Source organism: Chiloscyllium plagiosum, unplaced genomic scaffold, assembly GCF_037043375.1.
Source record: "Chiloscyllium plagiosum isolate Xiang-an unplaced genomic scaffold, Cpla_swu_hap1 HiC_scaffold_2, whole genome shotgun sequence".
Taxonomy (NCBI): Eukaryota; Metazoa; Chordata; class Chondrichthyes; order Orectolobiformes; family Hemiscylliidae; genus Chiloscyllium; species Chiloscyllium plagiosum.
Window position 1 is genome coordinate 127,943,298 of NW_028270140.1, and position 12,223 is coordinate 127,955,520.

At 40.8% G+C, this 12,223-nt stretch overlaps 1 protein-coding gene across 31 annotated transcripts in view; it reads left to right on the plus strand.

Moving 5' to 3' along the window:
• Window positions 1-12,223, plus strand: part of sorbs2b (sorbin and SH3 domain containing 2b) — a 323,367-nt gene that overhangs the window by 158,230 nt on the left and 152,914 nt on the right. For 28 of the 31 annotated variants that reach the window (XM_088000723.1, XM_088000747.1, XM_088000756.1 and 25 more), the window contains 3 exons: window positions 2,296-2,322; window positions 3,030-3,172; window positions 4,514-5,149. In XM_088000723.1, the coding sequence (XP_087856849.1) occupies window positions 2,296-2,322; window positions 3,030-3,172; window positions 4,514-5,149 (806 nt within the window). The remainder of the gene's footprint in view (window positions 1-2,295; window positions 2,323-3,029; window positions 3,173-4,513; window positions 5,150-12,223) is intronic. The other 3 variants (XM_088000814.1, XM_088000820.1, XM_088000827.1) reach the window with 1 other exon arrangement.

Consider the following 12,223-nt stretch of genomic DNA (forward strand, 5'->3'; position numbering starts at 1 on the left):
GGGGCATTCAGCAGCAGAACTGTACTATTCCCATCAAGCCAGGTTCAAGGAAGGGTTCAGGAGACCATGCCAGGAGCAATGCCAGACATACCTGAAAGTGAAAATTCAACTTAGTGAAGCTACAAAGCAGGGCAGTTTGCATGTTAAACAGCAGAAGCAGCATGCAATAGATTGAGCTAAGCAATGCCACAACCAACAGATCAGATTCAAATTCTGTAGCCCTGCCACATCAAGTCAGTGAAGGACAAATGCACACCTAACAGGAGCAGCAGGACGCTCCACAAATAACCCCATCGCATCTGTGCAAAAAACAAGGCTTTGTATCCATTTTCAGCCAGAAGTGCTGAAAATCCATCTCAGCCCACTCCAGTGGCCACCAGTATCATAGATGCCAATCTTCAGCCAATTTGGTTCACTCCATGTGATAGCAAGAAATGGCTGGAGTCACTGGATTCTGCACGTCTATTGACCCTGACAACATTCCAGCAATAGTTTTGAAGACATCCACTCCAGAGCTTGCTATATCCCTAGCCGAACCATACCAGTACAACAACAACACTGACATCTACCCAGCAATGTGGAAATTCCCATCATGTTGTGATCATTAATTCCTAGAGGATCCTTAACTATGAAATCTCTTGTTAACTTACTGTATTTCACATTACTGTATCTAAATTGACCTATTCCTGGGTAGACTTTGAAATGTATTTCTCTAAGAAACAACTCTGCATGCACTCTACTAATTTGTCTTCCAAGTTATCTTTGCCCACCTGCTTTTTCCGGTCAATTTGTAGATTAAAGACATTTGTTATAATTGTATGTCCTTCTTACACACCTCCGTTCTTTCCAAGTTTATACTTTGGCCGACAGGAAGGCACCTCTGAGGGGGCCTACAGAGTGCACTCTCACCTGTGATTTTTTTTTTCTCTTACTATTCATTAGCTTCTCCCCACCCCAGATGGCTTTCATGTCATAATCTTTTGCATAAAGATCACTACTCATCATGCTTGATTAAATGACCTACCACTGTTCATCTTTTTCTAAGAATGCTGCCGAGCTCCCTTTCTTTATTGCCTATTCACTTGGAATATTGAATACCCTTGAATATTCAGTTCTGAGGCTTGGTCACCCTGCACCTTTGTCTTGAGAATAGCTAGGCAAAAGTGAGGACTACAGATGCTGGAAACCAGGGTTTAGATCAGAGTAGTGCTGGAAAAGCAGGTCAGGCAACAACCGAGGAGTAAGAAAATCAACGTTTTAGGCAAAAGCCATTCATCAGGAATGGGGGTGATAATGGACAGCTGTAATAGTTATCAAGTCATATTCATTCATTTATATTTGTGCCATCAACTCATCTATCTTGTTTTAAATGCGGGCATTCAACTCAAGAACTTAAGTTTTACCTTTTTGCCATTACTACTTCCTCTGATTGTAATTCCCCCAGCACTCTTGTGTATATTCTACCAAACCTGCTGCACTTCAATATTCATTTACCTTTTTACTATCCTGCACCTCTACCCCTTTGTTTCTTTTTGACTTTAGAAAACATTTTCTTTCAATTGAAGATTGTTGAAAACAAATCATGTCAGCCTCAGGATATCAGGGCAAGAAATCCTCAGGAGACTGTCCAAAGCCCAGGCATCTTCAGTTGCTTCATCAATGGTCTTCCCTCCATCTGTGGTTAGAGGTGGGGATGTTTGCTGATGATTGCACCATCTGCCACACATCAGACACCTAATGCAGAGTGTGTACATGACCTGGACAACATCCAGGTTTAGGTTTATAGGTGACAAGTAACATTCTTGCCACACATGTATCAATTAGTGGTCATCTCCAATGACAGAAAATCTAACCTCTTAATTTTTGATGCCATTACCATCCACTACAAAGTCCTCCACTACAAACATCCTTACATTGACCAGAATGTGAACTGGATCAGTCATATAAATGCAGACCATAAAAGCAGGTCAGAAGCTAGGAATCCTTCAGTGAATAACACACCTTCTGTCTCCCCAGTGCTTGTCCACCATTTACAAGGCACATGTCAGGAGTCTGTTGGTGTACACCCCACTAGCCTAGATGGGTGCAGCTCCAATAACATTGAAGAAATTGGCCATGTCCAGGTCAAAACAAGTTAAGACCTGTGACCAATTTCTTTATATTCTCATATATTTGAGAATATGTTAAATAATGATATTTCTGTGAACTTCTTTTTGTCTGTGAGTTATCCAGATTATATCATCATGTAATGTCTTGCTGACAGCTTGCTTATTATGCTATTTATCTTTTTTAAAGGTCCTGAAGCACAGACACCAGATTCAGGTAAAGATCGTTACTTGCTCTGGGTAAAAAGGAAATGGGACTGCAGTTCATTTTGAGTCTTTCTGTTTACTTCATAGAAACGTAATGTAGCAGCAAGCATCTGCAGAAGCTTTTCTGTTTGACACTGCATTTCCCTCATTAATCTGTTCACTTTCTATTTCCAGAGATAGGACATTTGTTTAAAAAAAAACTATTTTGCCAGTTTTACTGATAAAGTCATAAACTGACATTAAAGGAGCCCAATGATAAGATCCACTCAAAGCAGGTCACAAGTTGAAATTTTATCTTGCTGTTCAAAGCCATACTGGAATAAACTGATTCCACTTCTTGGATTGTGAGAGAAGATCAATGTGTTGTTTATCTTTAAGCTGCTGTGTCCTCAGACTTCCTAAGTGCAAGCCATGATAGAACAAATGACTGAAGGTTGCTCTTCAGCTTATAATTCTCTTTCCATTTTGTTTGGATTCCACGTGCCAGGTGCATCTTTGTACTTGTGGTATGAGTCAGCTTTCCCTTGCCCCGTCCCTATTCTCCTCCATCTTGTTCAGTGAGAATGGGATGATTCTAATTCCTTCATGTTCTGGTTTACACTAGCTGCCAATGTTGGGTACTATAGAGTCCCCACCTTATGATTGCCACACTGACAAACGGGTGAACCATTTGTCATTTTAATCTGTCTGAAGGGGTTCTTTAATTGTCTTCTGCAGATGTTTGGACATCATTTAACATTAATGACAGCTTCAAAGGCACACTAAATGGAGAAACGCACAGCTCGTCACTGGCAGCCAAAGGATTTCGGAGTGTCAGACCGAATCTTTCATTTCCAGAAAGAAAAACCCCTCCACAGCAGGTGAATGGAAGCCATCTTTCTGAATGTAACAGTGTGCTTACAGCTAGAGATGTGTTTATACATATTCCAGAAAGAAAGGCTGCTTTTTGACTCATTAAAACATATTGCTTGCCAACCTTCTGCCCATTGTCAGATAGTTGGAATAAAAATGTGATGGTATGATTGTCAGATTCACACTTGTTCTTTTCCAGGCACTGTCTGAAGCTTGGAAATGTGTCATTCTGACAGAAGTGCAGGCATAGTAATATATCATTACAAGAAAACATTGTAAAATGCTAATTGCTTTGTTGCAAATTTAATCTTGCTTGTTAATGAATTTACTCAACAAATATTGTACTATCTATTAAAGTGTACAAATGGTAATCAGAATTAATGTGATGTGCACCATCAAGATTATAAACCTTGTTTGTCATCATATTAGGTTGATATTTGTTTCTGAAAATCAAAGGCTTAAAATCACAGAGGCTTACACTTATTTCTGAGCATAACATCTTGAATTTTAAATTGCTGTGTTGTTTTAATATAACTGTTGTTTTGTTTTGCAGCATGAGAGACATTAAATTAACTTGTCTTTTTGCATTTCAGATTTATTAATAATAAGGGGTTCCCTACATGCCACTCAGTTTCAAATGAGTCAGAGCTGTGTCTTCCAACGAATGAAGTCAATTAGGAGCATTTTATAAAGCAGTAAATCATCAGCTTCACATCTCCATTAGTCCAATGTCTTGTTAACCTGCTCAAGTGCTCACTTTAACATGCCATTGGTACTGACAGAACCTTCTAATCTTACCAGCTTTTTTTACAGTTGGGGAGGAATCCAAATGATGTTGTCAATTTAAAGGTACCTATTTATGTACCTGAAGAGTTCCTGACACAGAAATGTCAACATGCCTATTCCCTGCTTTGTGGCTGTGTTGTGTTAATGGGTGGCAATAATTGTTTAGATACTATATAAGGCTCAATTACCGTAGGCTAATGAGTGAAGGAAACACTCCAAATTCCTGATTTTAAACTCTGTTCTGTCGACAATGAATGAGTGGGTGGATAGCAATTTCTGCTGATGGTCCTTTAGTTTGATTTAAGACACAAACTATCTGGGAAAGTCTGTACATGCTTGCTAAGTCTAATTAAGTGAGAGACCTTTGCAGATTGCTCAGGTTCAGTACCGACACTCAAAAAAATAAGTTAATATATATACTAATAGATCACATTCAATGTATTAGCGAGGTAATGCTCAGTGTTGTAATTGAAATGAATTCTCCATGCTGATGTTTTCCATTTTTATTTTTCTTCCTCCCTGTATGGTTTGTGTCTTTCCTGCTGTGTGGTCATCTCTGACAGGTTCCTTCACCACCACCGAGAAAGGAAAGCTTTCATTGGGGTCCACTAATGGATCCTGACAGCCACCATGTAACACTTAGCTCAACCCAAGGCCTTATACATGGCAGTTGGCCATCACTCCCAGAATCCAGCTTGCCAATAACTTCCAGTATTACCCGCTTGACTAATAAGGAAGAGTACTCACACAGTTCATTGCAATTGTTTCGACACTCCAGCGCAACTTCCTCTCCTGTACAGCAGCCAGCAGTTGCCCAGAACTTAACTCACAAAGTAGATGATAGTAGCACTGCTGACCTTTCCCTTCAGAAAAGTCAGGGCAACTTCCAAGAGCGTAAAATCACCGCCATCAAGCTAACCTTGCCCGAGGATCAGCTCATTGCTAATACCCACAATGTGAGACAGCCTGACAGTTCTGTGAAACCCTCACTTCATTCACTTCCACTCGGCGATAGGACAGAGCCTGAGAGACACACAGCCTCTCTTTCCATTCAGATAGCTCCAGCAAGTCTGCATACAACAGAGCCTGGGCTCGACACACAAGGATTCCCAACCATATCTGCATCAAACAGTGGAAGGAATCTTCACAAGGACACGTTTGAAGTGCAGTCTTGTACACGCTCCTCAGGGCATCATCTGGTATATACCTTTTTTTGTAATTGGCAGCAATTTTCAACGTACTTAACATTTTATTCCTATTTGCAGAGTTTTCAAAAATTAACCAGTTGGCTCTCAATTGCAATTAACTGTGGGACACGTAGGACCAATAGCTTCAATTATTTTTTGAGAAGCATTATTACAGCTGCAGGAGCAAATTGCTGTAGATGCTGAAATCTGTACTGAAAACAAAAAATGCTGGAAATCACAGTGGGTCAAGCAGCAGGTCTGAGGAACAGTCATCTAGACTGGAAACGTTAGCCTGCCTTCTCTCCATGGATGCTGCCTGACCCGCTGTGTTTTCTAGCACTTTTTTGTTTTTATTACAGTTGTAGTAGTTGTACTGAAGTAGTTTTCATGTTTTCTGTGCTGGCAGCTTAGTGTCTGTGACTTTATCAGGACTGCTCCCAAAGGGGACAGTGAAAGAGTAGTAAGAGCATTTGGTTTGCTGCAAGACAACTGACACTGCATCATAAACTGTGGATAGTCTCAAACAGCTGCGATTTTAGTTTTGAGAAACATCCATCCTGGTTCCGTCTGTTTCACTGACAAGTGAATGCATTTGGCCACTGTGCACCTGATGATAAGTGTAGGGTTTAATGTTGGGCAGGAATACTCAGGACTAGAGATATGGTGTCAAAGAATGCGCTGACCAGTTCGTTCCATGCAATTTGTTCACTCATCACCTCAGGCATACGTAATGATAGGGCAGGGAGAAAGTGAGGACTGCAGATGCTGACATCAGAGTCAAAAGGTGTGGCACTGGAAAAGCACAGCCGGTCAGGCAGCATCTGAGGAGCAGGAGAGTTGACATTTCAGGCATAAACCCTCCATCAGGAATATGAGGGCTTTCGGGCTTTTCCGGCACCACACCTTTTGATACTGATAATGATAGGGCAGGTCAGCCTGGTGTTTCTGGTCACTTGGATGTAACAGTGAAGGAACCAGCAGAGGCTGGACCAGAGCCAGGCAGGAGCAGTAACCAGAATAGCAACAGGCAGCAGAGTTGCAGAGAGTCAAACAGCGCAGGACACTTTGGAACTCTTGTTTATAAAAAGGTGGTGGAAGCAGAGTCTTTGAATAGTTTTAAGGTAGAGGTGGATAGGTTCTTGATAAGTCAGGGACTGAAAGACTGGACACATTTTCAGAAGGTGCACGCAACAGCTAGCCTTTGTGTGTCACATTTTACCTGAAAGACCTGCAGTTTAAAGGTGGAGAAGTTGCCAAATCTGCTTACAATGGACAGATTTAGCCTTTTCAACTCTGATCCATTTTCAAGGGTCAGGTACTTGGCAAACTTTAATGTGTTCTAAACGAGCAATTTGTATCATTGCAAAGGGATCATGAACCAAAAGGATTTCTCCATTGCAACCTTTGTTCATTCAGCCCACTATATGTGGTAGAATATTTCCTGTCATGTTCCTGCAGTCTGGAGTTGTCTATCCATTATATCTTCTTCAGGTTTTGAAAATGTCCCTCAAATCCTTTTCTTTGATGGTAAGTTTTGTCACCTCTCCATGACTCCTCCTCTTTCCATTTTTGTGCTTACCTTGAAGCAACTAAGATTAAGTCATTATATAAATTCTTCTTCTAATTTCGTGCCATCAAGTGACAGAAAACAAAATATATTTTTCTTTTTGGCAATTTAAAAATGTCTTTTTTTTATTGTGACTTTCCAAGTTCCACTTGGTCAATTTAAAAGTGAGATTCTGTGTTTGTATTGAAAAAAACGTGTTAGCATCGATGGTGTAATCAGAACTTGCCAGTCAGGTTCTTGTTGTTGAAGTGGTGCTGGTTGTTATAGCTGATACTGTGGTAAAAAATACATGTTTAAAAAAAAAGTTGGACTTAATTGGAGTATTGGGAAATTGAGCATTTTTTGCTGTAAACAGGAAGTGCACTCTGACTGCACACCGGAGAGAATGCTTGTGAACACAGAAATGGCTTGGAAGTGGGCCTCCAGACTTTTCCATGTTACTGTGGAAGTTCTGGTTAAGGCAGTGGACCGGTGACTCCAACCCACCTTCTGACTCCCTAAAGCCTGTAATCATCTGCAAGGCACAGGTCAGGTGTGTGGTGGACTACTCCCCACTTGCCAGGATGGGTGTAGCTCCAACAACACTCAAAAAACACGATATTGTCCTGGACCAAGCAGGCCACTTGATGGGCACCACATCCACAAACATCCACTCCCTCCGTCACTGATGCTCAGTAGCAGCAGTGCAAGCCACCTGCAAAATTCACCAAAGGTCCTTCAACAATGCCTTCTGAACCCATGCCCACTACCATCTGGAAAGACATGAACAGCAGATAGATGGGAACACCACCACCCGCAAGTCCATCTCTAAACCACTCACCATCCTGACTTTGAATGATATGATAGTTAATTGGGTCAAAATCCTGGATTCTCATAAGCAGCATTGTGTGTATATCTGTACCAAATGGACTGTAGCAGTTCAAGAAGGCAGCTCATTACCATTTTCTCAAGGGCAGTTAGAGATGGACAAAAAATGCTGACCTCTCTCCCATGAATGAATTTTAAGAATCACTGCACCATTCTTCAATCGACTTCCCCTTCCTCCATAGCCACAATACTCTGTACTGCATTGTGTTACCACTATTCAACAATCTCATCCCCATGCCTTACATTTTCCACACAGCATCTGGAATATTCTCCATGATAGGTACTTCTTTAACTCATCATCACATTTATGCCCTGTTCTTCTACTGAGATCCTTGTTCTAATACAGTAGTCTTGGAGTGAATGTAGACATGCTAGCTCTCATGTAGTCCCTTGACCTCACTTCAAAGTTTTGTAAAATGGCTGTGGTGCAACTGAATTTAAAGAGGTTAGCAAGTGAATGGAAAAATATAGAAATCCATTGACCTTGCAGACAGACACCAGTTTGAAAAGCTGCATTCAGATGCCAACATGGCAGGGTTTTCAGTTCTTTTCTTATTTATTACCTTTTAGAAATAACCGAAAGGTCACAATCTAATCATTAATAATGTTTGGCTGATCTCAATGGCTCATTGAATGGAGTATGTTCCTTGCATGGATGGGTGGATATATTTCATGTGGTGTAGTACCATGTCAAACTATTGTTTTCATATTTTGAGGTAAACAAATGATTCTTTCAGTTGTTCAATCTATGTGTGACATTTTCTTTTCATTGTCTACAGGAGCCTTAAAGGAACAAATAATAGCTGGAGATAGGATTGCTAATGTTGTGAGTTTAGCACAAACATAGTTTATAGATATTGTTGAAGATTGCTCTGCTCCTTGGGATTTGTGAGTTAGAAGTTTGCCAGAAGATTTTGTTGTTAGAAATATCATATTGTTTGGAAACCTCAAAGGGATCTGGAGAAATTTAATTTACTCTGAAATCAGCAAAGCTCCAGTTTTGATTCTAAGTCATGCTAGATCTGTGTCTGTTGGTCTCTCTGTGAGATTCATTGCCGCAAAAGGCTGTGGTGGGCAAGTGACTGAGTTTATTGAAGATAAGGATATCTAGATTCTTGATTGGTAAGGGGATTATTGGTCATGGGGAGAAGACAGAAGAGAGGAGTTGAGAAACATATTAGCTATGATCAAATGATGGAGATAGCCTAATGTTATTCCTATATCTTAAGGTCAAGTGAAGGACTAAATAGTTTGATCAGCTTTCATCTACCAAATTTATCTAGAGAGTACTATTAAGGTCAGGAGAGGATTGAGGTAAAAGCAGAAATGCTGGAGAAGCCTAGCAGTTCTGGCAGTATCTGTGAAAGGAGAAGCAGAGTTAGTATTTTGAGTTTGTCACTGAACATATTCACTCAAGGTTGCCAGTTTTCTTTTAACTAAATAACACAAATTTACTTTACAAAAGAAAAGAAAACAAGCAAAGCTATATATAGCTATGTATATGTTAGTCAATTCTAAAAGATTGTAACATGAACAGCAAAAACACAGATTCAACCTGTTTACCAGCAATATGTCTTTCAGCAACTCAATCGCAGAGAAATATCACTCTTACCTTATCTCTTTAATTTCTTATTTAACTGACTCTTTCCAGTTTTCTTTCATGTGCTGCCTAAAAGGTTTTAAGATTTTCGTCTTAACCTGAGCATCCTTTGTGAGGGTCTGGATTCCTTTTAAGTTCTGACAGCCCAGAAACTTGTATAAGTTCTACAACCTGGAGATAGGTTTAGTTTGTTAGCTATCAAACACTAAAGTCTTGTCAATGTTGTGGAGGAAAGAAACCTCACAGGCATGGACAGTCCCCAGCTAGTAAAACTGTAGGCTTTCTTTGCAAGCAAATAGTTCACTTTCAGAAAATATGCTGAAGTAGAGGACAGCCACAGAAAAACAAAAGACCAAATAACTGCCCACACAAAGACATAAATCAGGTACAGCATAATCCAATAAACCCATAGTTTTCCAATAGCAAATCAGTAACCCAGACCAAACATTTTGACTCAGAAAGATTTATGTCAATGGGCATCTCATAAAATTCAAGTCAGATGTAGGAGCAAGTTGCACAATACTGTCAGGTAGTGAGCCTCGATTTTTAAACAAGTTACTATTTTAAAGTATTAGTCCCATTAATCCTGCCGCAGCGAAACCTATTTTGATAGAATTTGATAGAAGGGAGGTCTCTTAGTGTCCTGCCCAGCATTCATAACCAGTATCATCAAACAAATCTATTTGGTCATTTATCTAGGTCCTTTTCTGTGTGTAGGTACATGCTGTAACAGTGGCTATATTTCAAGATATATAATTATTTGTGAAGCACTTTCTGACCTCCTTGGGACTTTTAGAATGCTATCCTTAGTGTCACTGCACTGGCTCATTCAGAAGTTTGCTTCCTCCATCCATCTCGTCAACAGTTCCAATTGAGCATTGTCATTGTCCCATAAGTCTCCTCTGGCTCCCTTTCCCTTAGTCTATTAATTGCACACCTGCTGACTTCTGCCAAATTTGATTATCTTACCGCATTCTACCTTCATATCAGGCTTCAGTGGTATTTCCCAGCTTGCCTCCACTGACCTCCTATAATATCTAGAAACAATGATAAAAGCTTCTCTGCCCTGCCAAATCTTTCAGTTTTTACCTTTCCAAAACCTTTCCCTTTTGGCTTTTCTGACTGTGGCAAAGGGACAGCATCATTAGGCAAGTAACCTAAAGGCCTGGACGCATGCTCTGTGGTCACAGGTTCAAATTTCACCTGGTGGAATTTAAAATCACTTAATAAATCTGGAATATAAAACTAGTTTCAGTGTTGGCATCATGGAATGGCCATTGATTGATTCACTAATGTTTTTCAGTGAAGGAAATCTGCCATTAGAACATAGAACATAGAACAATACAGCACAGAACAGGCCCTTCGGCCCATGCTGTTGTGCCGAACATTTGTCCTAGCTTAAGCACCTATCCATGTACCTATACAATTGCCGCTAAAAGGTTGCCAATGATTCTGACTCTGCCACTCCCACAGGCAGCGCATTCCATGCTCCCACCACTCTCTGTGTAAAGAACCTACCCCTGACATCCCCCCATACCTTCCACCCTTCACCTTAAATTTATGTCCCCTTGTAACACTCTGTTGTACCCAGGGAAAATGTTTCTGACTGTCTACTCTATCTATTCCTCTGATCATCTTATAAACCTCTATCAAGTCACCCCTCATCCTTCGCCGTTCCAATGAGAAAAGGCCTAGCACTCTCAACCTATCCTCGTACGATCTATTCTCCATTCCAGGCAACATCCTGGTAAATCTTCTCTGCACCCTCTCCAAAGCTTCCACATCTTTTCTAAAGTGAGGTGACCAGAACTGCACACAGTACTCAAAATGTGGTCTAACCAAAGTCCTGTACAGCTGCAATATCACTTCATGACTCTTGAATTCAATCCCTCTGCTAATGAACGCTAATACACCATAGGCCTTCTTACAAGCTCTATCCACCTGAATGGCAACTTTCAAAGATCTATGAACAAAGACCCCAAGATCCCTCTGCTCCTCCACCTTACTAAGAACCCTACCATTAACCCTGTATTCCGCATTCTTATTTGTCCTTCCAAAGTGGACAACCTCACACTTGACAGGGTTGAACTCCATCTGCCACTCCTCAGCCCAGCTCTGCATTATATCTAAGTCTCTTTGCAGCCGACAACAGCCCTCCTCACTATCCACAACTCCACCAATCTTTGTATCATCTGCAAATTTACTGACCCACCCTTCGACTCTCTCTTCCAAGTCATTAATAAAAATTACAAACAGCAGAGGATCCAGAACTGATCCCTGCGGAACTCCACTTGTAACTGGGCGCCAGGCTGAATATTTACCATCTACCACCACTCTCTGATTTCGACCGGTTAGCCGGTTTTCTATCCAACTGGCCAAATTTCCCTCTATCCCATGCCTCCTGACTTTCCGCATAAGCCTACCATGGGGAATAAGCCTACCATTCATACCTATTCTCATACCTGTGGAAAAGCATAGCAGGTCAGGCAGCATCTGAGGAGCAGGAGAGTCAACGCTTTGGGCAGAAACCCTTCATCAGGAATGCAATGCCCAAAACATTGACTCTCCTGCTCCTTGGATGCTGCCTGACCGGCTGTGCTTTTCTAGCACCACACTCAAGAATAGGAATGAATGGCAGATTTCCTTCACTGAAAAATATTAGTGAATCTCCAGCAGTCCTCTCTTTCTCCTAGATCCTTACCTATTCTGGCCTACGTGTGGCTCCAGATCCACAGCAATGTGGCTGACTCTGAAATTGTCCCCTGAAATGGCGTGGCAAGCTACTCCATAGCAGGGCAATTAGGCATCGTTAAGAGTTCCTGGCCTGACCTAAAAATGAACAAAGAATAAAACAGTGCTCTGGAAATTGTTGCTTGACCTTCTGCACTTTTTACTTTTGCCTTTGACTTGTTTTAATTTTAAACTCCTTTATTTAATTAAAATTTCCCAGGTTGAGCAATTTTAAAATGAGATTCTGTACTTTTATTTGAAGGAGATTTCTGGCATTGGTGATGTAAGTTAAATTTCTCACTTTAGTACTAGTTATTACACC